The sequence below is a fragment of the Catharus ustulatus genome, chromosome 1, assembly GCF_009819885.2.
Source record: "Catharus ustulatus isolate bCatUst1 chromosome 1, bCatUst1.pri.v2, whole genome shotgun sequence".
NCBI lineage: Eukaryota > Metazoa > Chordata > Aves > Passeriformes > Turdidae > Catharus > Catharus ustulatus.
Window position 1 is genome coordinate 108,352,195 of NC_046221.1, and position 27,985 is coordinate 108,380,179.

The window sequence follows — 27,985 nt, forward strand, 5'->3', positions numbered from 1 at the left end:
ACACTCGTGCATTTCTTTGGCTGCATTTTCAGTGCCCACAGCTTTGGAAAACGCAGGGGTTTCGACGGAAGAGGAGTTTACTCAGGAGGAAGCAGGGAGGAGGAATTGTTCCAGGACAGAACAGACTCCTCCACTGGCGGAGCTTCGCTGACCCCTAATGGACAATCCCCAGCAGTGCGCTGCCCTGGCAGCAATTCCCAGCCAAATTTCCAGCCGTGCCAGAAAAGCTCACATTGATCTGCACTCCTCCTTTCAGCCCAATACGAACTTTGACTCATCAGCTTTTCGCTAATTAGCGTGAACATATTTATCCCACCTTCGGAAGTGTTCTAAGTAGCCAGAAGGAAGAGGAAGGTGAACAATGTTTAATGCACTGTGCCATTCTGGCACCCAGCCAGGACAGAACAAATCCAAATCTTTAAAAATTAAAGCAAACTGTTTTTACATCTTTCAACAAAGAATAAAAAAACGTTAAGGACTAACATCTCTAACTGACCCATTTAAACGACTTTAAAAGGAAGATGTGCAATGAGCACAATTAAGAATCTGTATAAACTATGGTAGTAATTTGAAAGGCACAGTCCAAGTATCTGTGCCTTTTTCCCCCAAGGAATGACTGCCATCAGGAGAGTAATGAGACGTCTCCATTACAGAAAAAGGACTCTCTGCTTCAGCAGAACTGCTACCATTTCCACCATTTCATTTCTGAATGGGACACTGCCAGCATGAGAAGGGAGAATTAATCCAGGTTGGTTGGTGCAGTTTCTTTTTGTCTTTCACAGATCAGAGATGAACTCATGGGAATGAACTCCCAATATGGAAAAGTGACCAAGCTGGAAACAGGTTGCCTTTCCCATTCCCTGTCTAGAAAAGGGTTTTGTTCATATTCTTACTAGTTTGGTTGCTCTGTTCCTCTTTTCCTATGCACCTTGCTTTCCTTTCTTCCCCAGAAATGTACCTGCTATAAAGTCTTCCACACTGGAGAGATTTTTGGCGTGCAGAAGTAATGACAAGGAACAAAAAGGATCCCAGAGCTAATGCCTGCACTGAATACCGCTAGTTTGTAAGGCAACTTCTGGCTTCCAAGGACTAACTAAAAATCCTTGCTTAAGTAAAAAAGTCACCAAATTTCAAATCCTGCTTAAATCTAGCATTTGAAGTAACGATCATTTTATGGTATCACTTCCACAAACAATGATTGTAAAAGGCAAACCAATTCAGGCAAACCCTTTGCTGCCAGAAATTCCTGCCCCTTCAGTGTGGTGACATAAGTAACAGATTAAATTAAATTACATTAATCTCTGGCTAACAGAGCTCCTTGGGAGACAGTCTTGAAGGGTAAAGGAGTCTAAGAAGGCTGGACATGCTTCCAGAAGGAAATCTTAAAGCTGCAGTAGCAGGCCATCCCCTTGTGCTGAAAGATGAGCTGGCAGGGAAGACCGGCCTGGCTGACCAGAGCTTTGGCTGAAACTCAGGAAAAAAAAAAAGAAAAGTTTATGACCTTTGGAAGAATGGGCAGGCAACTAAGGAGGACTACATGGATGTGTCGAGGTAATATAGAGAGAAAATTGGAAGCAACAGGGCCCAGCTATGGCTATTGCCATAGAAGACAATAAAAAAATGTTTCCATAAATATATCAGAAAAAAATGAAGGCTAAGGAGAATTACCACCCTTTATAAAATGCACAGATAAAGGAAGTGACAAAGGATGAGGAAAAGGCTGAGGGACTTAATTCCCTCTTTTCCTCAGCTTTTAATAGTAAAGCCAGTTGCTCTTTGGGTACCCAGCCCCCTAAGCTGGAAGACAGGGATGGGGAGCAGGATGAAGCCCTCACAATCCAAAGGGAAAGAGTCAGTGACCTGCTACACCACTTAAGACACACCAAAGTCTATGGGGCTGGATGGGATCTAAGGGTTCTGAGGAAGCTGCTGCTAGTGTTCAATGGCCACTTTCTGTCGTTTCAAATCCTGTGCTGTTTCACAACAAAATAGACATAGAGGTTCTGGAGTGTCCATGAAAGGGCAGTGTAGCTGGGGAAAAGTCAGGAGCACAAAGCTTATGAGGAACAGTTGAGGGACCAGGGGTTCCTCAGCCTGGACAAAAGGAGCCTCAGGGAGGGAGCTTATTGTTCTCTAAAATTACCTGAAAGGAGGCTATAGCCAGGTGGGGGTCAGTCACTTCTCCCAAGTAACAAGTGACAGAAAAGGAGGAAATGGCCTCAAGTTGTGCTGAGGAGGTTTAATTTGGGTATTTTAACTTCCACTCCTTTTTTCCCACCTTCTTCTCATCTTTCTTCAACAGAAGTACCAAATCTTGACATCAGTTGTGTATCTCTGCTTTGAAGGAGCACAGAAATCTAGTGAAAGATTTCACTGTCACTGTTTCTGCAGGACACACAGCACAACAGTGCATAATTCCAGATGTCCTGGTAAGCCAGTGGTTTCATTTTTTTCTGTGTTGTGACTATCAGATATGAGACAAATTTCCACTGTTCCTATTTTCTGTTCACTTGTGAAGAAATGATCTGTTAACCCACTGGTTGAATGTCCATTACAGTCAGGTTAAAAAGTTTAGGGACACAATCAAATATTGTTTCAGTCTCCCGACAGATACGAATTTTAGTTTTGGTAAAAGACACTGTGCTAACTGTATGTAATACAATTTTAGGAATTTACTGTATTAAATCCTCATCACATTGAAATCAGTGGCAAACCACCCTTCAATGACCACAATTATCTAATAATTTCAATATTTCGTTATTTCTTTGATTCAAGAAAGCCAAGAATCCCCCACTATTTCAGAGCAGATAATACCAAACAATTTCTGACACTCCTGCGATTTCTGCTTGCCATACTCACTTATCAAAATGCTCTCATGTTTATTTTGTCCCTCATGAAGAACGTGCCAGGGACTAAAGGACTTCAGCAGCACCTGATCAGTTAGTTTAGTGGTAAAAGGCATTTTTGGCTCAGTGTTAGGAGGAAACAATCCCCACACACTCCCTGAAGAGTGGGAATGGCTCCCCACTAACCAGGGCTTCTAAAGAACAGTGATCTGCTAACACAGATGTGTCAGTGCTCGTCTTCCTTTCTTTTTTTTTCCATCCCGAGATCCTCAGCAGTTGTGCAGACCATTCAAACAGTCCATCACTAGATGCTAACAGAGGTTGGACTGACTGCTGAACTTCCATATGAGACAAGGGACAGCATGAATAACTGGTTTTCCCCCTCCCCTTATCACATCAATAATGCCTGCTGGGTGGAGCAAAGGCATAAATAAACTGGGTTTCATTCATATAAAAGCTGTAGACATAAAATCAGGACACAAAACCCTCTTCATATTATAATGGATGGAAAACAAACAGGTTTGCTGAAAACTTTATGATTTCCAATGAATAATAAAACACATTCAAGCACTCAGATACATATGTCCTTCTTAAATGCAATAGTTTTTAATTTTTGGTACAAGAGACTGAGATCCCAATCTGCCTATATACAAACAGCACAGAATTACAAAAAGAAAATTTATCTAAGTCAAATTTCTTAATTTTTATTAAATTCAAAACTGCAGGAAAAAAACCACAAGTTTCTAAGTACAAATAAAAACATATCAGCTAAAATAAAATGGTTGTCAAGTTAAAACCCACTTTCCATAATTTTCCCTTCCTTGCTATTGCCCACAGTATCATCTGAACTCCTAGAAGTGCTTAAGAAATTCATTTTACCTTACCAATAGAATAGTAAACTGTAAGTTTACTATTTAAAAAAGCAAACTGTTTAGGCACAAGGTGGCAGAAGACATAAGCACAAATATCAACCATGCTTTCCTCAATTTGTCAGTAGAAATCCAGGTGTGCTACAGGACTGCATGGCATTGAATTCAGAATGTCAGAGCTTATTCAGTGAAATAAGGGCTTTTTAAAAATTTTTTTTCTTTGTGTGTATGTGTGTTAACAGTTTGTTGTGTGTTTTATTCTCCCATAAAATAGGGAGAAGCTGTTTAAGTCAGTGGTATACTTTACTGGTCAGTGCCAGTGTTCTGGCTAGAAGAGTGGCAAAAGTGACAAAATGGGTTCCAGCACCAGAGAATGCGAAATAGAGAAGCTGTAGTGTGAAAAAGAGTGGTTTATACTTGTGTTGTCAGTATAATTAATAGTCTGGCAACCACCTGCTAAGACAGCATGACAAGCAGTCACATGCTGCTTGAAGATATCAGCAGGGCCAGATCATCAGCAGCTCTCCCAACAGAGCAGTGACCAAGGTGAACAACTAATGTCTGCTGCTCTTCCAACTACACCTAAAGGAACTGTCAAACAGAAAATTAAATAATAAAAAAATAACACAAGTGTTGTTCCATATTCCAGATTCTACCTTTTACCCATTACTTGATACTTGCCATTCTAATAACAGGTGCAGTTCCACTGTCATTCATAAATACAAAATTTTATTTGCACTTCATTAGTTTAGAAAGACCACAATGTTTTTCAATACCACAACATTCAGGACACACCAAGTTATTCAAATATGTATCTACTGATTTACCACAGCTAAACTAAACAGTGCATTTAATAAAAGATATACCAAAGATATAATTCACAAGTTCATTATCAGACAAAATCCTAACACAGTATTTGCTTAATGGGAATAATTTCCACCATTAGGAAAGAAAATAATTTTACCTTAGGTTCCCTTCCCCCATCCCTACAGATGTCCAGACAAAAATACACATATATATATTCCCTAACACAGGAAAATGTATAACCTTTTTTTTTTCCCCTCAAGAATTTGTCTAGGACAGCAGCATTGCTTTTTTATACCTTCTTTTAGAGTTTCATATACCTCCATTCTTTTATTGAAATTTAACGATTCTTGTAACCAAATTTATGTTTATGCAGGAAATTATATATGCTTTTTCAAAGTGCAATCTTAGATCTGCACCAGGTGTGATGTCTAGGTACACAAAGAAAGGGTGCAGAATTAAACAAAATAAATAAAAGACTGCCAAAAATTAAACTTAGCTTTTCAATAAGTCCAGTCAGCAGAGGATGCTACAGCCAAAAATGTTTTCACTACATTAAAAGGAAACATAATGGTGATTATGAAAGCTTTGTACATAAAGTCCTCTGTTTTTAAAAAATTTGTCTTTAAAATAGTTAGCAAAGCACCATATACTTATCTTCATACCAGAAGAGCTTCTGCCTGCCTGTTTATAATAACAAAGAACTATTACAACATTTATGTCAAGAATAGGTATAGATTTAATTTCTCCTCCTCCTCAACTGGATGTGTGGCAAACCCCCACCGACTGTACAGTATTTATAACACTGGGGCAATGAATGAAACATCATTGTGAGGGAGAGGGGTAATAATTAAATGTTATAGTTGAATCCTACATAGGATTGCATATTTGCATATTTACAAGTTAGTGTGTAGCTCTGACTCGAATAACAAAGTGCAACGAGAAACTGCCAAATGATTGTAGTGCAGAGTAGTACAGATACTTTCTTTACCCTCCTGCTCATACTTTTCACTCTGGAGGAAGTAACAAGTCAACAGCAACGGACATGTGGCCTTGGAGGAGGCAGTTCTGGTGGGATTTCTGGCTCTGGTTGCAGGGACAGGATACTGTTGGACAACTCATTTCTTATAACATCCAGTGGCATCTTAAAGAAAAAAAAAATCACCTGTGAACAGTCATCTGCATAGAAAGAAATAATTTCAAGAGTTCACTGACAGCCAAAGCCTCAATTTCAGGTGAAATGCAGTGGGTAAGCAGTCTATGAACTGCATCATGCCCACTATGGATTTTCCAGAAATTTCATCTAACATTCTGTACTTGCTCTCTGTCCTCCCAAGCATGTGCAGTCATTATTTAAACATTGACTATTTGTGTGACCAGAGGAATACTACCACCTGAGTATTTTACCTTTTTCAGAATGTCATCAACAAGTTTTAGAAATATTTCATCCACATTAAAATTATCCTTGGCACTTGCTTCACAGAACCGCATCCCAGTTATTTGCTGTGCAAACTGATGGGAAAGAAAATAAAATAACTCCATGAGGATATCTGCAAACAGCCACACATAGCAAATATATCCTCCTCATAAAACCTTAATAAAACTCCCAAACACAACTTTCCCCAAATCTGTAATGGAAGTCTAATTCAATTAATAATCCTGAATCTGCATGGTACAAGAAATATTGCAACATATAGCTAATTTTTGCTTAAAATAGGTTTATAGGTTTATTGGAAAAGTGCTCTGCCTTTTTCCAAACTTAATTCATGCATTCAGTTGACATATATTACTGCAGACTGCCAAAAAGGAAGAACTTCTAAGAACAGTTCATCTCTATTATTCAAAATGTAGAAAAGGGAAGTACAGATGGAAAAACTAGCCTTGACTCCAAAAGTCTGGAATAAGCCTTCACTTCCAAATGTTTGTGCATGCCTTTACTGACATTGTTCTGGTCAAGATGGTGCTGAGTATCACACTACAACAAGCATACTCTCTTGCCAGGTTCCTTAACAGTTTTGGGGTTGCAAGAGAACAAACGGAATGTGAAAACAAAGGTGAGCCAAGTAATCAAGCAGGGATGTTGCCTGTCCAAAAATAGTACTGTAAGAAGGCCCACAAAGATTTCCTGAGTAGAGATCTCTATTTGTGCTTCAAGTCTTCACTACGTCCCCTTTCCAAGAAGGAATATCCCCTACACTACTGGTACAGTGTAAGCTGACTTGTAGCTAACTCTTTCTTCTTCTCACCAGTCCAGCGGGAACTGCACATTATATACAAATAAACACCACATGGATTTTGAGAGAACACCACCACTCTCAATATGCTCCCTGCATCCAACAGTCTGACCAAGAGTAGCCGTGGACCATCAGCAGCAAGGCAACAACAGCTTTGCCTCTAGACCTGTCCTTACCTTCTCTCCCTGCTGCCGAGTAATCTCTCGATCAACTTCACAGTCCAGTTTATTTCCAACTAATAGAAGTTCTGCATCTTCTGAAGCGTACTGCAATTAAAACATTTCTAATTAACTAAATCTAGAAACATAAGCTTTTGTAATACAAACACAATACAAAAAAGGGCAATTCCACTATTAAATAAGAAACCACACTGATGTAATTTATAGGTAAAGTTCTTCCCAAATATTATTTCAAAAATTTTCAATTTATAAATTCCATTTTTAAAATGTGACTTGAGAACTAGCTGCTCTAGTTTATCTAAGAATGAACACAATGACCTTATTTCACAGACAGGAAACAAACCCCTCCTCCCCACACTGCAAAGGTAAACGAGCAATGTTACAGATTTTCACTGACACTTTTAACTGGGACAATTCTAGTTCCAGAAAGCAGGAATGGACAACCATTTTGCAACAAAACCACATCAATACTAAATCCTGGCTAAAAGTAATCAGTGAAAATTAGCTCACAGTAGTTTATTAATCCTAAACAGATGCTGTAAATTTGAGGGAAAAAAAACCCACATTGTTAAAAAAAAAGCATGTAAAAAGAAAATACTTAAGGCATACCTTATCAATCATTTTCATCCATTTTGGTAAATCGTCAAATGTTTCCTTCTTGGTGATATCATACACCAAAATAATTCCCTTGGCACTTCTGTAATAAGCTGAGGTAATGCTGTTGAATCTCTCCTGACCTGCTGTGTCCCTAAGAAGCAGCAGCAAACAGTGGCACAAATATTTCACCAATTTGCAAAGTACAGAATAACTTTGTTAACATTTTAATAATAACACTCCCACATTCATTAAAGACACTACATTTCTTTCCGTATGTGTAAATTTCAGGGAAAAATGGAGCAGTATTTTCAATCATAAAAAGTTTTCATATTAAAACTATTTATCCCATATTAACTTCACAAAGAAAGGCCACCAAACATTTCTACATGTGTCTGAGGGTGAAGCTATCTAATGAAAGTGTACCAGGAGATAAAGCTGGTTTTGTGTTATTGGGGTTTGTTGTTTGTTTTGTGGACTTTTGGTTGGGTTTTTTAATAGCCCTGAAAAAATGAAAAAATAAATGGACACATGTTTACTAAACACATTCACAGACCCAACTATAAAATAAGCAATGCACTGATCATTATTATTTGAGCTTTCAGACTCTTTTTGGACCAACCACAGCAATTCAGCCACGGTTCTAAAATCACTGCAAAACCTACTGGCAGAGAAGTGAATATAAAGAGTGAGCAGTCACTAAGTGGTACAACTTTTGCACTAGATACCTGGCTTTCACACTTACATCTACTTTATCTGAGGTGTGCAAGTAACATTTCCATGCCCACTGTCAGCCCTGTAGGTACTTCAGACAGGGTGCATTCACACTGGAGACTAATTTCCAGCAATGACACTAAGTCACCCAAACTAGCTACGGCTTCTGTTTCAAAGTAGATGACACAGAAGAGTTATTTTTTTACTGAACCACGAAAACTTTTGAACTGCTTTTAATCACATCATCAAGCCTGCTCAGGGAAGATTTTTGGCAGTTATACTAAAAAAATAGCTGGTGCATATCCTAAGTCTTAAAATGTGACTGGCATCTCAACTGGAAAGTAGGTTATATGGTGCTCCAAAGTGATCAAGCATTTGCTGCTTGAGTTCAGCCCCTAAAGTCAATGGATAATTTTAAAATTTCACCGTTAGAATAAGTCAAAAGATGGATCAAAATTAAGAGTGGAGTGAGGAAAATTGTGTGCATGTGTGTGGAGACTCAAAACTTCAAAATTAATCCTCTTCAACAGTCACATTTTAGACAAAAGGAGGAGAATGAACTTGGGAATGAGATTAACAATGGAGACCTGAAACACTTGTTACCAAAAAAAAAAGAAAAAAGTAAAAAAAAAAAAAAAAAAAAAAAGTCATGTTTACAAAATGCCACATTGATTGTCCTGAAGATTTTAAAGTCCCTTTAAACTTCTATGCACAACAAGCAGTAGAAAAATCTTTAGGAATTTCAAGCACATTTCAAAGTGAAGTATTTAACTTGCCCCTGAAATTGCCTAAAGTGTATTTGATAGCAACAAATATTGGCTAGTGATTTTACAAAGTAAAGCAGTGTCCACCAGAAAAAGATTTGGAACCTCTGCTTCACAGCCTGTGGGACAATAACGACTTATACTTCACTGCAAGCCAATGACACTGCAACATGGGGCAGAAGAGAACAAATTCCTATTGCATCCATTTTTATTTTACTCTTATTCAAATCCCACTCTCAGAACTTCAGAATTACATTCATATTAACCTCTGAAAATGAAAATAAGTAGCCTATTTAAATAAGGTCTAGCACCAGTAGTCATGCAGTACAGTTTTAGTTGGTTAATTGGTTGTTTTCTTATCACTAATGAGGCATTTTTTGTAAAGCAATACAAGTTCTGGCAGCTGAAATTACATATACATAACATTACTCAGAGCAAGTAACTCTACATTCTTTTCCATTACTTCTTTTTTACAGTCAGATTCATTTTTTGAAAGGTTCTTCGGATGTTCAGTCTGTTAAAAATACAGTAATTTTAGTATGAACCGTTGATTTTCCACATATGGATAACATTGCTCTAGTGCTTATGAACAGAACTCTCAGAATTATGACCTTTCAGAGCACCCCATCACCTATTGCTAATCCAGCCTACTGATAAAGTGTATTAGGGATGGGAGACTTTAGTTCCATCATTCTGAGCACAGATAACTACATGGCAGGAGGAAGGGCATATCTCATGTGGGAGAATACACCAATTCTGTCTTTGTTCAGAGTAATGGAAAAAGTTGCTTTTTGGTTTTGTCTGACAGTTTTTTTTCTGCTGGCTAGTCTTTTCCCTCTTTTTTGTGCCCCTAGTGGAAAACAGAAATAAAGAGGGTATTTCAGAGTCACCTGTCTGTGCCTTCAGCTGAGTGCTAAGGACCTTTAGCAACTCCATCTCAGGGTACCAGATCACTGAGTACATAAATTATAAAAACAGATTAGGAACAAACACTAATGTTCAACTACCCTCCCCGAAGGCAGTCATCATCAGTGCACTGGATAAGTAGGCCATGAAGAGAACTATGCAACATTACACAACTCTCCCACTCCAGCTATCTCCAACCCCACATTTCCCAGCCCTGCTGAGTGCTCCATCTCCAAGTCCACCTGGTACTATCAGCTTCTGCTCTCTCCACAACACCCTCAGGCTCTTTAAAAGTTTATAGCATTCCTAGGCTGCTGCACCCTGTGCTCCCATTTGTGTAGGGCCTTCACCCAAATGTCACAGAACTGTAGTCTGGCTTGCTGGCTGTTTGAGAGACACCACATGCTGTGTCCAGTTTAGAACATCCATGGACAGCCTGGCTGCCCACTACCTGTAATAATTGGCCATATGACCACTGAGTCACCTGAGTCAAGCCAATTACAATGAATTATGACAGACTTTCTTTGCCTTGCTTGAAGTCATTGACTCCCCTACATTTCACCTCTCCTCATGCAGCAGGTGGAAATGAAACCAGTCAGCAGGTTTCTGATTGTAAGCATGATATTCCAACCCTTATTTCTTTTGAAAAATGGAAGAAAATAAGCTGAATTTGCTGTCTCTAACATTACCCTTATGTTATATTATTACATTATATTAGTCTTCAAACTGTAAGGTGAAAGTTGGAAAACTATTTTTGCAATAAGTTTAAAATGCAATCCCAGGCTACCTAAATAAACTGCAGTTTGAGTATCAAGCTGATCTTTAGCATGGAAAATCTTTTCTTCTACTAGGTGCCATCACATTTTTCATGAAAATGTGCAGCAAATTCTTCCAGTGTTGAGGAAAAAATGACAACCCCTAATGCAGAGCTAACATTAAAAGCACATCCAACTTCAAATGCCTTCTTCTAACGTGCAGGGCTGGAGCAATTATTCTTGCTATACTATTCTCATGGATGTACTGCATGCCTGCAGCTGCAGTATTTTAGTAAGAACAGCTATTGAGGCATTAGTGGAAAGCTGGGAGATGGCCACTGTTTATCTGGGATAACAGTACGTAACTTCATGACTTTCATGAGTGATAGTAAGTGCTACTAGTTCTTTATTTCCTCTGATCAGAATCAACACAATAGCAGAAGTCAGTTAAATTAATTTCCAATTAAATTAAACCCCAGAAGTTCAAGCAAGAAGTTACTACATCAATGATTTGGCATAACTGAAAAAACCCCATCAGATTACTTTTTTAATGCTAAAAGCAGTTTTCTGTTAATATTTTTTCCCAAGAAAGTTTTCTGAATGAAAAGCATTGGTCTTTCTAATTTGTAATCAGAAACATACAGTGTATGACTCCTCAAAAAGCTATAATCTGCAATTAGAGAATCCAACTGATTGACTGTTTTTTGCTTCCCAAACAGAAACTAGACATCACTCCAAAAATACAAACACACATTAAAACAAACAAAAGCAAATAAAAGAATCACACAAAGCCCATTTTCAAGTGTTGACTTGTCATGTTCTATGGCAGACTGCATAAAACACAATACAAATACAGTTAATTAAAATATCTTTGGATAATTTCTCTTTTACATAAATGTTCTCTACATGTGTCTAACTAAACCAGTTGAGACAACAAACGGAAAGACTCAAAACTTTCTCTGGCTCTCTAGTTAAATAAATTTTTTATGAGTGGTGGTGTAAAGTGGCAACAGAAGTGAAAATATTTTAAATTAGTGTTAAGTTTTTATGTAAGTTTCAATACTTTCACATGCTCTATGCTTTTATGGAATCTATAAGCAGTATTTTTTTAAATGCTTTAAAGTAATCTTAGAAGTTAATTCTACCTGTCAAACAGATTTTTTCTCCCATAAACCACAAATACATTTAAGATCTTTTATTCTATAAATAATTTATTTCAGAGGTACTGAACCAAAGAAATGACATTCTTATATATTCTAGAACAGGGACTTTCCAAGACAACTGTCTCTTAGAAAACAGAGCAAGCCAAATCTGAATTTTTTATGAGAATGCACCGATTTAAAACACCTACAGAAGCAAATCAAGCTTGTTTTGTTCCCAGGTCACTGGTTACCTTGAGCATTAAACATGTAGAGGTAGCAGAGAGTTCCCCTGGCTACCCAGCAAGTGGCAGGGCAACCCTGCTTCCCACAGCCAGGTCCTTCCTTTCAGAGGGGAAGCTGGAAGTGACTGTGTCACCTGCTTGTGTCAGTGACTGCCCAGATGAGTCAGGTGAGAGGGCACACCCTCCTGTCCTGCTTCAAAGCATCACTGAGGGGTTCCTATTATTTGATCCAGTTTTCTAGCTTTGAAGAAACACTGACTCACAGATGCTTGGATTTACCTGGACACTTGCACTATCCAGTAGTTCTGGTTACTCTACCTCATGACTTGAGCTGCATGCAGGGATTACTTCTCACAGGACACAGCAGCTTGTGTCAGCCTAGAACTGCAAGGCAGAAGCTGATTTACTGTATCCTACCACTTCTGGCAATCCAAGGGGCTACTAACTGTTCCAGGTGGCACAGAAAAGGTGGACACTATACTACACTACTTGTTTCTTGACTGGAAGTTGGGGAAATAGGGGAAGCAAGGACCAGATAGGAAGCTAGAGGTGAGAACAGACACACCTCTGTGATCCTCAGGGCACAGTTCCCCATTATGAAAGGAATACAGGAGACAAGTCCTTTTGTATTCTACCTCCTAACAGCAGCAGGTGTGAAAGCTGCTTTCACAAGGACGTCTTGCACACCTAATTGCTTGAAATATTCAACACTGTACTGTTGTAATGCATCTTTTGATAAACTCAAGTGGTAGAGCTTTGTGGAAAACACTCTGCTGATAGTGGTCAGGGGAGAGATAGGTCAATGACCATAAAAATACCGAAGTAAACTATTAAAAAATCATTCTTGACTCTGGAAGAAGAATCATCAGATTACCAAAAAAAAAAAAAAAAAAAAAAAAAAAAAAAAAAGTAATATTTCATACTTTGAAATGTAACTTCAGTCATTTTAAGAAAATAAGTAAGCATGAGTTTCAGAAATTATCTGTTCATTGAATAAAACCAGTTGCTTTAGGTTGTTAGTTACTGCAGTCAGTGTATATAACACTACCAGGAAATATGAGGCAGCCTAAATTCTGTCACTGTGTAGGTTAGAAAGAAGACTGACAGATGATCAGCCATGCAACTGAAGTCTACATTTCTAAACTTCCAAGTATTTGACTTGGTAAATTGCGTTCCGCTTCAATCCAACAACTGGAGGTACAACAAGGAGCTGAGGGAGCTGGGGTTGTTTAGTCTGGAGAAGAGGAGACTCAGGGGAGACCTTGTCACTCTCTACAACTCCCTGAAAGGTGGTTGTAGCCAGATGGGGGTTGGTCTCTTCTCCCAAGTAACAGGTGACAGGACAAGAGGAAACAGCCTCTAGTTCCACTAGGGGAGGTTTAGACTGGCTATTAGGAAAAAAAATCTCTTGCCCAAAAGGACTGTCAAGCACTGGAACAGGCTGCCCAGGCTGAGCACCTTAACAGACATGCAGACATGACCTTTGGGGACAGGGTTTACTGGTGGACTTAGCAGCACTGGGTTAATGGTTGGACTCATTGATCATAAGGGTCTTTTTAAACCTAAATGATTCTGCAATAGTGAGAATTTTAATAAGGTAGGCCAAACAACATATACAACAGAATTCCGAATGAATTAGCAAAAGTTGTGCTTATCTAATTGCTTTTCTAAAAATACTGGAAATATGCCAAGGCAATTTTAAAAATCCAGTATAAGAACAACATTTTAATAGCCTCTGTTGGAGAGAAAGTGACACTCAGGAGCACAATGTCATGTTCATGAATTTTATCTTATTTTAAAATATTATCTCTTTACACTGTGTTTTCTTTGCCATTTTAGTAAGGCTTCCTATAGAAGCAATTATCACATCTTAGCAACTATCAGCTTCTAAATTTAATTTTGAAAGTTTCCTATATTCTACTAGCATATTCTCAATATGTGGAAAATAATGGTTTAAACATCTCTTGTCCAAAAAACTTCACTCCTATATTATATTTATTCAACATGAGAAATTTTTTAATAAGCTTAGTACATTTCACAGCAAGAATGCATATTAAGCATAGATTAGCATCACATCTTAACATCAGAATTTTTTGTTACCTCTGTCAGCTCCAGTAGACCCTGGCTAACAACTGCTGGCTCAACTGCCAGTCTTGTGGTCATAGGTTTCCAAACAGGGACAGATGAATGAAGACATGCCACTAACATTCAAGTGTTAGGTGACAGATGAGACCAAAGATGAAGCAGCAGTTAACTCAGAGGGAAGCAAGACAGACACATGGTGTGACAGACAGAATTGATGGTGACCTGCCAAGAGGAGTTAGTAAACTGAATTCACTGCATCTATGTAGTTAAGAATGAAAAACTACCAGAATATTATAAAAGTGCAATAAAAAGAATATTCAGAGCTTTCCACCCCTATGGATTGTTAGCAGCTTAAACAGTTCAACTGCAATGCCAATTATACATCATACACTGTTAATAAACCAAAGCTAAGCTTCTATGTAGTAGTATGTAAGATTAATGCATAGAACATAGCTGGTTTATTCTCTCATAATTATGTTTATGTATTATACTACTTGGTAAAACAAGAGTGTTTAGCTCAATAATTTCTAAACAATAAAAATTGTATTAATCACTGACATGGAGAATCATTACCAGAAATCATGTAGTGTACTTCAGAAAGGAAGAGTTCACCTCAGACATTGAGTTTTCTGCAGTAGGACATCAGTACCAGTAAAGGCATAGCCTTATTTGCATGGGATTGCTTTATTTTTCCATGCTGTTTAGACTGGATATGATTTACTTAAGTCTTAAATGCCCTTCATTTTGAAGTTACTTAAAAACATGTCAAAGAAACAGCACTGCCTATACCAAGTTTTAGAAAAACAGTTCAGAAAATACTTCACAGTTGCTTTGTAATTGCTGTTACAATGAAGGTCAGTTTTAATCAGTCCAGAAAAAGAAAACAAAATATACTTTCTCTAGTGTCTATTTAACACAGTCAACTTTTGTTGTTTGTAGAACTTCTATTGCAGGTGATGTCATTCTTCCAGGAAAAGGGGCTCAAGGCCTCTGTGATGCATTAATATTTCAGTAATTATATTCATGCCCTACTTCTAACTTTATCTCTCCTCCTCCTTTACCCTCACAAAAATCTAAGAGCTATTTGGTTTTGTTTAAGTCTTGTGGGAATGGAGGAGAGAAGTAATAGGGTAAGAGCTAAACCAGCTTATAACAGTTAATAGTAGTATTAGACAAGCATATTAATTCATGCTAGAACATAAAAATTAAAACATACTGCTGGTTGCATGTTTGTTTTACTTACCAGATTTGTAATCTAATTTTCTTTCCTCTTAGCTCTACTGTTTTGATTTTAAAATCAACACCTATAAATAAAATACAGTAAACAGAAAAGGAGGAATAAGAAGCAAAAGTAATGAGGGTGTAATTATTATTTTTTGATACTTTTTATTTTTTAGATCAACTTGTAACAGTCTGAACAAACAGAAGGGTTTGTACCACTACAGTCAACTCAGGAACATCATGGGGATTTGACAACCACTATATGGCCTGTGAGCCATCAAATTTGGCAGCATCACGACATAAACCTTCCACTTTGTGCAAAATGTCCAGCAGCAGGTAAACCCAACACAACAGTAAAACAACAGGCATAGTATGATTGTTTCTCTCCTATTCACCTCGACTGTCAAGGACAAGCCTGTTCTACTTCCAACTGGCACAGATGTCCTGGAGGCATGGAGCAGAACCAATCCCTCCATATCAGTTTTGCTGTTTGTGAAGCAGGAACTATATAGGTCTGGCTTCCAGGATGGATGCTTAGCATCTGTAAAGTGCTGTAGTAAAGTGCTGAAATTGAGGTTGGTTTATGAAGAAGTTTGTCAAGACTGTCACTGTTAAGTCCTGCAAATATTTACGAGCAAACTTCTCATATTCAAAGAAGGTATTTGACTTTTAAAATTTGTTTTATATCTGTATGGTACTTATATTCATCATCTTAAAACTCCAGTAATTTTGAATGCATGCTACATATCAAAGATAGAACTATGAAGACTTTGTTATACAGAAAGATTTAACTTCTATTAAAAAAAAAAAATGCTGGCTAGCAACACATAAGACATACTGTGGTCAAACAATATCTAGACACAAAAGATTACCACCTTAACTACAAAAATGTATCAGGGAATAAATGTCCTAGAATATAACAATTTGTAGATTGTGAACTTGCTCATTTTAGGATACATTTGTATGAAGGTTTTTGCTTCAGTTCTTCCTTCTACACATCATCCCTTCTCCTAACAAAGCTAAATCAAAAAGGGAAAAATAAAAAAAGACATGAGAACATGGTTCACACCTATAGACTTAAAACTCACACGGAAGCGTAGAAGCATAATTTGTTGGAAACACTTTTGCTATTTCATGTGCAATTGTAAACTAAGAACAGGGATGAAACTGAAGAGGAAAAAAGGTTTTTACTCCCTCTAACAAAAATGACACATTTTCCCAAAGACTACCCTTGGTAAAAGCTGAGTCCCTGCTGTTATTAAGAATTGAGACTGAGTTTAACTTCGACTGAATTTGGCCATTATGTCCATATTTTTAGTTTGCAGAGCAGGTGGACATTATTCAACCAGATTAAAAAAATGGCAAGATCACTGACCTTCATTCTCCTAAACAAATACACCCTCTAACAGCTTGCAGTTGCACACTGCATATTGATAAAAATAATGGTCATCACACCATGACATTTGTCCTCGTTCTCCATGTCCTTTAGAGTGTCTAGCACACTTAATCACCAATTCTTGGAGAGATATTCAGAACATATGATGCCGGTACTTCACTTACAAACACATATCTCTTCTAAAGCCCAGAACTTACTGTGTTAAACTGATTTGTACTAAACAGTCTGAAACTATAATGGCAATTTTCAAGTATTCATATGCAAATTGATAAAAACATTCAAATGATTAACATTTCAAAGAATTTATTAGTCCTAACTTCAGAAATCTTTTTGTACACGTCTGAAAAGTGACTGTCTTAGTGCAAAAGCAGAAGAGAAAGGATCCAGCTATGTTCTAGTATCCAAAGTGTGTGAAATGAGAATTCTTGTAGTTCTATTCTAATGATATTTTTTAAGGAAACACATATCCATTACTACTGTTATACGCCTTTTCTCTATGCAAATGCATTTAACCTATAAAATGCAATTGTCTTAATAGTCACAACTTTGTCTACAAGATAGCAACTTTACTTAATTAACTCAATTGCTTGCCTCAAACCCCTCCTGTCCTCAAGGAAGTTTGAATATAACTACCCAGACATCTCAATCCCAATCCCCAATCCTGCCATTCCATCACACACAACATACTACATGATTTGCCATGCATTTGATGTTAAAAAAAGTCTAAATCATCTGTGATCCCAAGCTGAGTATTAAAACCACCACAGGGATTTCTTGTAAGTTTCAATAACTACAAAACAAAAATACTACTATTTATATGGAAGTGGTTTATACGAACCACTGCTGTCTTACACAAACCAAAAAACCAAAAAACTTTTGTTATATTTTTAAAAATGAAAATAATTAACTATGGAGAGAAAAATCCAACCGCTGTAATAAACCACGCTTTCAACATGGGACTTTCTGTGACTAGAAAACACAATATATGAATAAAATGAAGTAGAAAAAAGCCTAAATATTAAAGAGACTGTTTCAAAATAAATAATATGTCAAAAGAGTTCTTACTTTAAAGGCAGATCTTTCTATCAATCACCTTAAGAGTCACAGCATGAAATATTTCCCTACTGTGAAATTTTGCAAGGAATAATACAAATAAGTACCAGTTTTGGAAAAGCCAACAGAATTGTCTACAGAATCATTTGAATCATTTAATACTTAAGTCACAGTGCCAAGAACTCTGCAAAGGTTGCTCAACTACTTTTTATAATTAGTAATGCTCTGTAAGCATCAACACAATACCAAAAGCTTCATCTCTGCCAACACTGAAGGAAAAAATCTGGCAGCTTTTGTTTTGCACACGAAGAAACAAATTCCTAAGCCTGTCAGGTTTCATTAGCATGTTTCACCATAGACTGCCAAAAACAGTGCTTCGAGTTTACATACAAATTAGTAATTCAATTAAAACAACAACACAATAATTTGTTTTCCACTTCAATTTCAAATATTGCATTGAGTTAAGAAAAAGGTCAATGAAAGAAATTATTTAGCTTGACATATGTTAATGGAAATTCCTACATGAAAAGCTTTGCTATCCATACAATTACTCCGGCATGGTTTTATATATAGTTCAATAAAACAGAAGAATCAACAATTACTGATGACAACTGCATTAAATCTGAATAACATATCTTATAAAAAGAAAGGATTTTAAAAAGCTGTCTATAGCTGTGACAATACCAGCAAACTATCATTATATTGCATGCTATCTACCTTGCATTTAAAGGCCTGCTGGCTAATTTATTGTCAAGCGAATAACAAAATATACATAAGCCAGGAAATCCAACAAGTGCATGTGCTTGTGACCATACTGAAGCTATTTGCCAGGTCACAGTAAGGTAAGGGGAACCAAAAGGCTTATTACAATCTCCCCTCCCATTAAAAAGTCAGCCTTGTCTCTATATGTCAGGCTTGCATGGACAACACACAATCAATAATCTTCCAAAATTATTACACTCAGACAACAATTAAATCCAAATCACCATCTCTCTTTTCATGAATTTTATGGATTAAAATTGTAATGTTTTGGATGTCACATTTTTACCCTTATTTTTTGCTGGAAAGGCCTTTTTTAGGAGTCCAAACAAACATCCTCCAAGAACTAATTTAAAAGGCACCCAAATAGAGATCTCAGCCTCTGGTCTGGGTTTCTGATTTTGCATTTATTTAAGCATTTGAAGCATACTGAATGAACTTGCCCTACAACTTGAATCTGCAAAGGAGCATCTCCTCTCCCCACAGGCTAGATATATGTCAAATAAGGTATTAAGGACAGCAACATTAACCTGGTGTGTGTAACGTAAGGTAAGGATTTGGAACATTTTATTTAATGTGCACCATCGTTGTTAGCAACACGTGAACTTTGGATGAAAAACATACTTCACACAAAGAAGAACATCTATTACAACATGGGCTCAACTGAATCTATGCCTCCTTCAGGAAAAACAAAGTGCTACCAGGATAGAAGGGTTTAAAAATATATTAAACACACAGCCAAACAACCTGTCGGCACTCTTCAAAACTAAACAGCCTTAAAAGAAAGAGAATAGAGATTCAAATTAGAAGTGCACTGATGAAGTTCTAGATAAGGGCAAGTCACTGGGGATGACACCTCTTGTCAATGAATCAAACTTGAGACTGTTTCAAACTTGAGATTGAAATCCTGCAAAAATGAAGCCTAGTCCAGAACTAACTACAGTACATTAATTTCTCACCCCAAACAGGAACTGGAGGTTATCTGCTAAATCACAAACTGAGATACACACAACTGGGTGCAGCCTTTCTCTTTAAATCGAGAAGTATTTGTTTAGGAATAAAATAGTAAAGAAACTTCTTACTACGCATTTTATGTTTAAATTTGCAATCTTTAATTTTCTTTCATAAGAGACAGAAAAAGAAAGTGGAAACAGTTTTGCTTAATGCACATAGAGTGACCTTTCAGTGGACAAGATTTCCAGCAACAAAGTTAATGGAAGAGCTGGGAAAACAGATGCAAATAGAGCACAAAAAAACCCCCTCTAACTAAAATCAATTCCAATGGATTCAATTTTCAGAGGCCTATTAGTGATTTGCATCAAAGTAATTCAATCAGTGAAAGATAATCAGACCATGCTTAAAGAAACACAATTTAAAAATTCAGAGGTCATATACCAATTAACCCTTAAAACAGACATATAATTTGAAGACTATGACAGGTTATTGAATTTGGACATCTGACAGCATTATGAAAAAAAATTCTTATTTATGCTACATTTGATAACTGAGGTCACATAAGTTTTGAGGTAATAGCCATTTATGTTAGTCCTGGTTTGTAACTCAAACACCTATCCCAAAACTGCCAAAGTCAATGAAAAGATGCTCGAGAGCATGCCTTCTGATCTCGATCATCTTGCTTGAGATGAGGACACAATCAACAACAAAATGTACATAGGGGAGAACAAGAAAAGGTGACAGAAACTGTTACCAGGAAAAAAATACCCAAAACCATTTTGTCTTATTTTAATCGAACTCTAGGGCAAGAAGTTAGTTTTTAAAACACACCAAAGTGGAAATGCCTCTTTCAAACTGCACTTTACAAATTTAAAAATTTCAAAGAAGAATTTTGAAATCATTTAGTGCTAAGTCAGATATAAGTATGTTTGGGGATTATTTTAGAGGCAGGTAAAGTACGTTGTCCATAGAGCTTCAAGTATGTAATTCTAGAACGATCAGCATGCAGACATTTGAGACTGCTTGCCTAAAATAAAAGTGTACCCATACCTCAACTGGCAACTGGGCTACAGACTAGGGCAAAACAGATACCAATTTTCTTTTTTTCGTGTAATATACATGCACTGAGTAAATGCTGAAGGTGTAGTCAAGTAATTTTTTTCTTTTTGAATATCCAATATACAGCTTCTAAACACTTCAGATGCTCGGTACTTCCCAATTCAGTGAGAAAGACGGGAATTGGAAGGACTAAGTCTCTCTGTGGCTTCACAAACAAGACTTATCTTCAAACTTCTGATTATAAAACAGAAAAACACATTGAGCTACTGGTCAACAACTACCTGACCTGAAGGGAAAACTGAATGGAAAAAGAAAGATTATTTCATAAGCAACACTATGCAGATTTTTAGAAGGCAGAACCTACAAGAATTTTGTTTTGGGTATCAAGTTTCCCTCTCCTTGGATATCAGCAGAAATAAGTTGTAAAAGTGTTGCTAACCAACTTCCAGAAGTCCCTGAGAATCCTATGGCCCTATTTTCTTTTTTTTTCTTTGCTAATGACACGCTCAGCTGTTCACAGCAGAGACTGAGTCTGACAGCTGCATTCCACTCTCCTTGCAAACCTAACTCTCCATTTGACACCATTCAAGTGGCCTCTTCACTCTGCCTGTTGTTTTATTTGTGTATTCTCATATATGTCCTGACTAGGGACTACAAGGCTCTCTGACAGTCCTGTAGCGTTGATATAACCCAGTGCCAGAATATTTCTATCAGCTGAATTAACATCTAGTTTACAAATGAAAAAAAAAGTTCAAATGTACTCTTCCTCCTAACCTTTTGCTAATGAAAATACCCATATCTCCACAAAACTCTATTCCTAAACCCTAGTTATATTATCTACCTACATTTTCCTGTTTTAAATTACAGTTTTGTTCACTTATGAGGATTCAAATGATTATGGATAGCAAACCATTGCTGACTATACCAAATGCTGTAAAATACACTTAGTTGACACATCTGGGGCAAACAATGACTGGTCAGGTGTTTTCACTTGCTGGAGCCTCTATGTTGTCCATTACAAGTGACTATACTGCTCCTAAAGGTAAAAGGCAGCTTCCAGGGGACACAGGCTTCTGTCATAATCTGTACCTCCAAAGACAAACAAGGAGCTTCATACATGCTTCCTAATAATCTTAAGGTTTTGTGTAAGACAAAACTGTTTTCCTCTGCGAGTTTCCAGCCTCCTGCTCATCTTTGTTTATAGTCTGGCAAGAAACTGAAGCACACCATTAATAAGATATTGGTATGGTTTATTTACACTATTCTGCACTAGTCAAAAAGCCAACACATAAAACCAGATGTATTAACACCCTAGATATGCAAAAGTAAGAACAGTCAATTCTCACAGAATTATATATCCCTAATCAAAACTTCCTTCCTTCTTTTATGTAACAGCATTAAGACTGTAACTCACATTAAAAGCTGTTTCTTGATTAAAGGAAGAACATCTTACTGTTACTTTGTCATGATGTGGTAAACTAAGAAACATCCATTTCTACTCTTTCTCCCCTCTCCCCACAACAACTAAGCTTTCAGTGCCATCTTACTGAAAGGGGGAGGGGGGGATATTAAAAAAAAATATATATATATTTGTCAAACAGCCCAAGGGCACACAGAAGTGTACCAAAGAAAGAAATGTTCTTTTAGTTGACTCAGGAGATTTTTTAAAAATTTTACATAGACTGCTCTTCATCTCAGATTACATCAAATTATTAAATTTATTTTTAAGCCACAGCTTTGATTTACTGAAAAAACATCAAATTATTAGTAAGCCACACATCATGCTTAGAGTGTCTGTGAGAATACTGATTAGATAAGTAAAAAGACTGAGGGGTAACTTAAAGGGCAGTTCTGAAAAATGACAGACACTTCAAAAGTGAGTAGTCTGACACTTTTAAGAGAAAATCATTGTTATATGACAAGCTTATGGGAATGAAACCGAACATTTGTGTTGTTAGCCCACATTTTTTAAGGATAAAGAGATTGAAGACAAGTTTGAATTGTGACAAAACCCCCAAATATATGTATACATACATATAAAACGGTATATACGTATATATTTGTATATCATATATAAATGTCATTATATTTAAGACAGAAGTTGCCTTACTTAAGAGCATTCGGATAGAAGACAAAGCTAAAGTTTACTATTGCTATTGTATATTCGATGGACACTAGGAATTTTGCATGGACATAGGTATTTTAAAAATAAGTAATTGGAAAAATACCACTTGGAAGGAAAAGCTATGGATCTCTGTAAATCTCAGGAGTTTCTGACTTCCATACCATTTCACATGAAGGTGAAACAAGGGCAAAGAGCATTTCTGTGAAGTCAAAGGAGTCTTGCATTTACATGCTACTGATTTGCATCCCTCAGGTTACAATTAGCCCAGAACAGATCACAGGTCACTAAATTCTCATCTTGATCCACAACGAACCTTCCTATTACAAACTCCACTATTATTTTGCTTGTAAATGAGGCCAGAAGGAAACTTTAGTGTTTACTACAAGTGATACTTTGGTTTCCTATGAACAGCTGCTAAAGCAGCCAGCAACGCACAAAAACTGCACTGGCATTATCAAGGGCAAGGCCTCTTTCCTGGGATGATCTTAGACCTGGTGAAAAAGAGATGAAAGATAAGACGAGGTCTCAAGAGACTACATACTGAGCCAGCATGTAAAAGAAAAGTTGATGAGCCCAACTTGACCTGAGGGACCAGGACAATCAGCATCCTCAGAGGTGAGTCAGTGCAGGGCCTCACGTTTGGGAGAGCAGGAACCTCAGGTTCAGGCAATAAAACCCAGAGAGAAGTGTAATGTCTGCGGAAAAATTAGATTGACAGAAAATACTGCTGAGTACAGGAATTCTGTAGATCTGTCATGGAAGAAAAACAACAGGGAGACTGGGAATGAACTAAGAATTGGTGGATTAGGTAGGACATACAACCATGAGACTCAGCAGTAGCTAGACAGACTCTGGGAAGAGAGCAGAGGCCATGGAGTATTTAATAAAGAGACTCTGATGAAAAAGAGGTTGAGATAGCACCATTAAAAAAAATCAATATATAAATTTAACATCACGCCTATGAAGATCTGAATTAGGATGTATTTGTTTTAGTGAGGTGGGATAAGGGGGTGGAAGAAGAAGAGGCAAACTCTGTCTCTTCATGCCCATGCTTGAATCTTCTTACAAATGTGGCAATGAGTATTTATTCACTACCATTGGATAACCTTCAAGTGATAGCTTTGGATTCCGCTCCTGTGTGAATAATGCAGGCAACAAATAATAAATGGAAATCAAATTTTACTTTAAAAGAAAAAAGTGTAGCTTTATGTTTCTTGACAAAGCTAATGTGATCCCAATATTATCCCTGAACAAGTTATTATTCCATTATAGCAAGACAGTGAATTTGACACTGGCATGGAAAGAGTAATTTTGCGTTTTTCAAAAATCAGTAAATATTTGAGCATATTGGGTATTCTCAGTGCTATGTAAATAGCAGATTTAAGGAGACACAATATTCCATGGAACTAATTTAATGCCCAAAATAAATACATCAAAAGAATTTTAGATCAACAGCACATTGTGTGCCGTTATGAATAATGTGCTGAAATCTGCCAAGCTATTTTTGAACACTTTCAAAGAAGTTCTGTATCTGAGCTGAGACTGAAGACATGTTGATATGTTTTCATTACAGAATTTTCTTTACCAATCTGGAAACGTAGTCTTCTTTAATTAGCATTCAAATACTGTATCTTTCTTAATTGAATCCACACCATCCCTTTAATGCAGAAATGTTCCACAATAACATGGCACTGTTACAATAACATCAGCACTTAGGGACAGGAGACAGAAAGGGTCTTTGGACATTTGCAATTCTACCACTGTCAGAAGAAGTCCTCTGAGTAGCCTCTGCTTTCATACAAAAGCTTATGTTGCTAAATGTTGTTCTTTTTGTCCTATATGTCCACAGTTTTTAGCATAAAAGCAAGAAAGTAAGGCTGAGACCATTAATATAATAATAAGGTAAGGAAGTAAATATGTGTTCTAGCATTCGATTTTAAATACAGCTTTGCTAATATAAGGTGCATAAAACAACATGCAGTTTTTTGGTTGGTTACATGGCCTTTTCAAGTTTAATCTCAAGATATATATTCAGTTTACCTAACTGCATCAGTCACAGCATTTTCAAAACACATTCTCCACTTGCAAATTCTTGAAAACCACTGCAGTTAAGTGGTGACAAAGAAAGAGCTTCATGATTCCAACTGTGTATTACAGGTTGAACTCTGGTTGTTTTGGAATGTGGATTATTTTCAATCTATATGAAATGCAAATAGCACAGGTCACTTTTTCTTACTTTATAGTGCAAAAAAGAAAAAACAAAACAGAGTACAAGCTGACTGTGAAAAGCTCTTTCATTTAGCAGTCAAAAGATCTGGGGGAATCTCAACAGCTCTCAAGTTTAGTCTGAGGACCTTGAAAGAATGCCATTACTATCAAGTCCTTCTACATGTATTTTGGCACAAGTTGATTTCCCTATGCTGCTTTATGTTGGCACATTTTGTACAACAAACATTACGTAACCTTCTGTCTAGCAGCATATCACTACTTATTTCCTGTTTCTTCCCTAAAATAAGGAAGCTTCTCTGCTTAAATCACTGTCTCAGTTAATTTAGGAAGTCAGCCTGGAAGTCTGGACAGGAGTCTAGACCACCTCCCCTCACTTCCCAAGATTCACAGCAGGAAACTAACCCCAGTTACAGAGAGCAGCCCAGACTTGACAGAACCTTGATGTGGGTCAACCTAAAGAAGATGAAGGAGAGTTAAAATCAATGTCTAGACCTGGAAATTTATAAAGAATACATTCCTCAATTAATCGTACTTTAGTTGTACCATAAATTAAATTAATCTGTTCATCTAGACAAGCCATCAACATTTATTCATTACAACTCATCCTTTGAGGATTAATGCCTCTGGTATGCTATCACTGTCTTTCTAACTTCTACAAGGTTAACTTGTCGACTTCAATCCAAAAAAATTATCAACATAACAGTACTAATCTGCACTACCACATCTGGATTCTTAGCCTGGGAAAGAATTAAATAACTGGTAAAACACACATTAAAACAAAAAGTATGAGTAACTGTGCACCATTTTGCTACAAGAAGATCATTCTGGATAGTAATAACTCAGTTTCTAAAAGGCAATACAATCATTTTTCATCAGATGCTATAAATTCCCTCACATTCCAAGCTACAATTAAGCTAAGCATACATATTTTCCAGTGACACAGACTTTAACAATCACCTTGCTGCAATACTCAAGAGTTCAACTCCAAGGATAGGACTCTAATAACAACGCAGACTAACAAGCTTGTTTTCCTCCCTTTACACACTCGTGTATTAGAAGACAGCAGGCATTAAATTACCTCCGAGACTTGTACAGATGACTAAACCATGAATAAGACAGCACACTACAGAACTAGGAGCTTGCTCTCTAGTTAGTCGTACAAGGAGCCAAACACGCAAGAAACAAAACATTAACCTCGCATCTAACATCACAGGGGGGGTTCTTCGCGAAGCCATAGCAGCCATCTGGAGTTAATCTGACTGCGGTCTGGAAGAGTAGTTGAATAACACATTGAAGAGTACACGGAATACACACTGCAACTTTTCAACTCCTGAAATACTTCTGTCTCCTTACACGCAACATCTAAGACTTAAGCACAAAAACCTGCTTTACCAACCATGCCTAATTTTTTCTTTACACTGCTCGCCGTTAGCAAGGCCGAAACAAGACAGCCAGCAGCTTCTCAGAACTCGCAAAGGTAACTAGGACATTCACGATCTTTCCAAAAAGCGCTGTTGAAGTCCGGCACCAAACAAGCCCCCGAGCTTCCCACAGCGGAGGAACCCTCCCGGGGAGGCCCAACCCTGCTGCCCCACCGGGAAGGGGACGGGACCCCCGCGCGCCCCGGAGCGGGACAAGGTCTGGGAGGCAGGGAATGCCTGGCAGGCGGGAGCGGGCCCGCACTCGGGGAAAGGCGGGACAGGGGCCGGGGAAGGGCGGCCGCCGCACCGAGCCCCGCGCTCCCACGGCCGGGCCCGGCGAGCACCGGGGGAGGAGCGCCCCCTCCCCCGGGACGGGACGGGACGGGACGCGCTCCCTTACCCACGGTAGACTTGCAGGCCTCGCAGAAGGTGTCGTCGGTGAAGCGCTCCATGAGGCTGGTCTTGCCCACCCCCCGCGACCCGATGATGATCACCTGCAGCTTGAAGTCGGCCGGGCGCGGCGGCTGCTTCCTGCGGCGGGACTGCCCCCCCGAGAGCGCCGGCGACCCCGCCGCCGAGCCCGCCCCGAGGTCCAGCCCGCCGCCCCCCGCCCTGCGCTGCGGCAGCCCCGAGCCCGGCTCCATCAGCGATGCATGCGGCAGCGCCGCGCTCCCTCCCCGCCCTCCCCGCCACCGGCGCCGACCACTGCGAGGCACGGGGAGGAGGGGGCAGCGAGGACGAGACGCGGCCGCCGCCCGGCCCTGCCCGAGGGGAACGGGAACAGCCACAGGAACGGGAACTGCGCCGCCGCCGCCGCCGGGAGCGGCGCGCCCAGGCCCGCGCCCGCTCGCGCAGCGCCCCCTGCCGCGCCGGAGCCGCGGCCGGGCCGCGCCGCAGTGCCGGGGGCGGGAGCGCCCGCCCGAGCTGCCCCGCCCCGGCCCGGCCCGGCCCGGCCGAGCCGCCGAGCGCCCCGGCAGCAGCGTGCGGGGTGCGGGCCGGCCTTGCCCCGGGCCCCGCCGGGCTGACCCGCGGTGCGCTCCGGCGCTGTGCAGCCACATCGTGCTTCGAACTGCCCGCGGGAGCTGCCTCTGCCGGGACGGCGGGATCTCCTCGTTGGCGGATTGGAGCATTGCTCTTACGAGGAAACGCCGAGGAGCTGGGCTTGTTTAGCCCCAGGAAGAGACGACTGGGAGGGTGTACATAAATATCTCGGGACGGGTCCCAAGAAGATCAGGCTCTTCTCCGTGGTGCGGAGAAATAGGACTAGAAGCGACAAGGGAATCGGATGCACAGAAAGTTGCACCTGAACATGAGGAAGAACTTTTTCACTGTGACCGTGCACTGCAGCAGGTTGCCCAGAGAGATGCGGAGTCTCCCTCGCCGAAGATAATCCCTCTGGACACAATCCTGTGCGCTGTGCTCTAGGATGACCCTGCTGGAGCAGGAGGTTGGAGAGATGACCCGCTGTGGACTTTACCTACATGACCCGTTCTGCAATTCTCGATTTTGTGACTGTCTAATTTTGTCTCACCTAAATGTATCTTAAGGCAGTCAAGCAGACTTCAGCCCTGGGTGGACTCCTGTGTGTGGCAGCACATCTGGGGTTATCCAGGGATGGATTTCGCTGTCACATT

The 27,985-nt window shown here is 38.9% G+C and overlaps 1 protein-coding gene across 1 annotated transcript; it reads right to left on the reverse strand.

Annotated features, from left to right (window-relative positions):
- Nucleotides 1–4,427: 4,427 nt before the first annotated feature.
- On the reverse strand, nucleotides 4,428–27,146 carry RAB12 (RAB12, member RAS oncogene family). The gene is made up of 6 exons (XM_033074133.2): nucleotides 26,752–27,146; nucleotides 15,378–15,438; nucleotides 7,542–7,680; nucleotides 6,930–7,019; nucleotides 5,927–6,031; nucleotides 4,428–5,663 (listed from the first exon to the last, which is right to left on the reverse strand). The coding sequence occupies exons 1-6, from the start codon at nucleotides 26,993–26,995 to the stop codon at nucleotides 5,550–5,552; spliced, it is 753 nt and encodes a 250-aa protein (XP_032930024.1). The 5' UTR covers nucleotides 26,996–27,146; the 3' UTR covers nucleotides 4,428–5,549.
- Nucleotides 27,147–27,985: the final 839 nt, after the last annotated feature.

Excerpts from the sequence above, each read along its gene's own strand:
- RAB12 (XM_033074133.2), bottom strand. The coding sequence starts at position 26,995 with ATGGAGCCGGGCTCGGGGCTGCCGCAGCGCAGGGCGGGGGGCGGCGGG. Across the intron at positions 7,020-7,541 it reads GGATGAAAATGATTGATAAG|TACGCTTCAGAAGATGCAGA; the intron begins GTATGCCTTAAG and ends TTTTAATTGCAG. Across the intron at positions 5,664-5,926 it reads TTGATGACATTCTGAAAAAG|ATGCCACTGGATGTTATAAG; the intron begins GTAAAATACTCA and ends TTTTTCTTTAAG.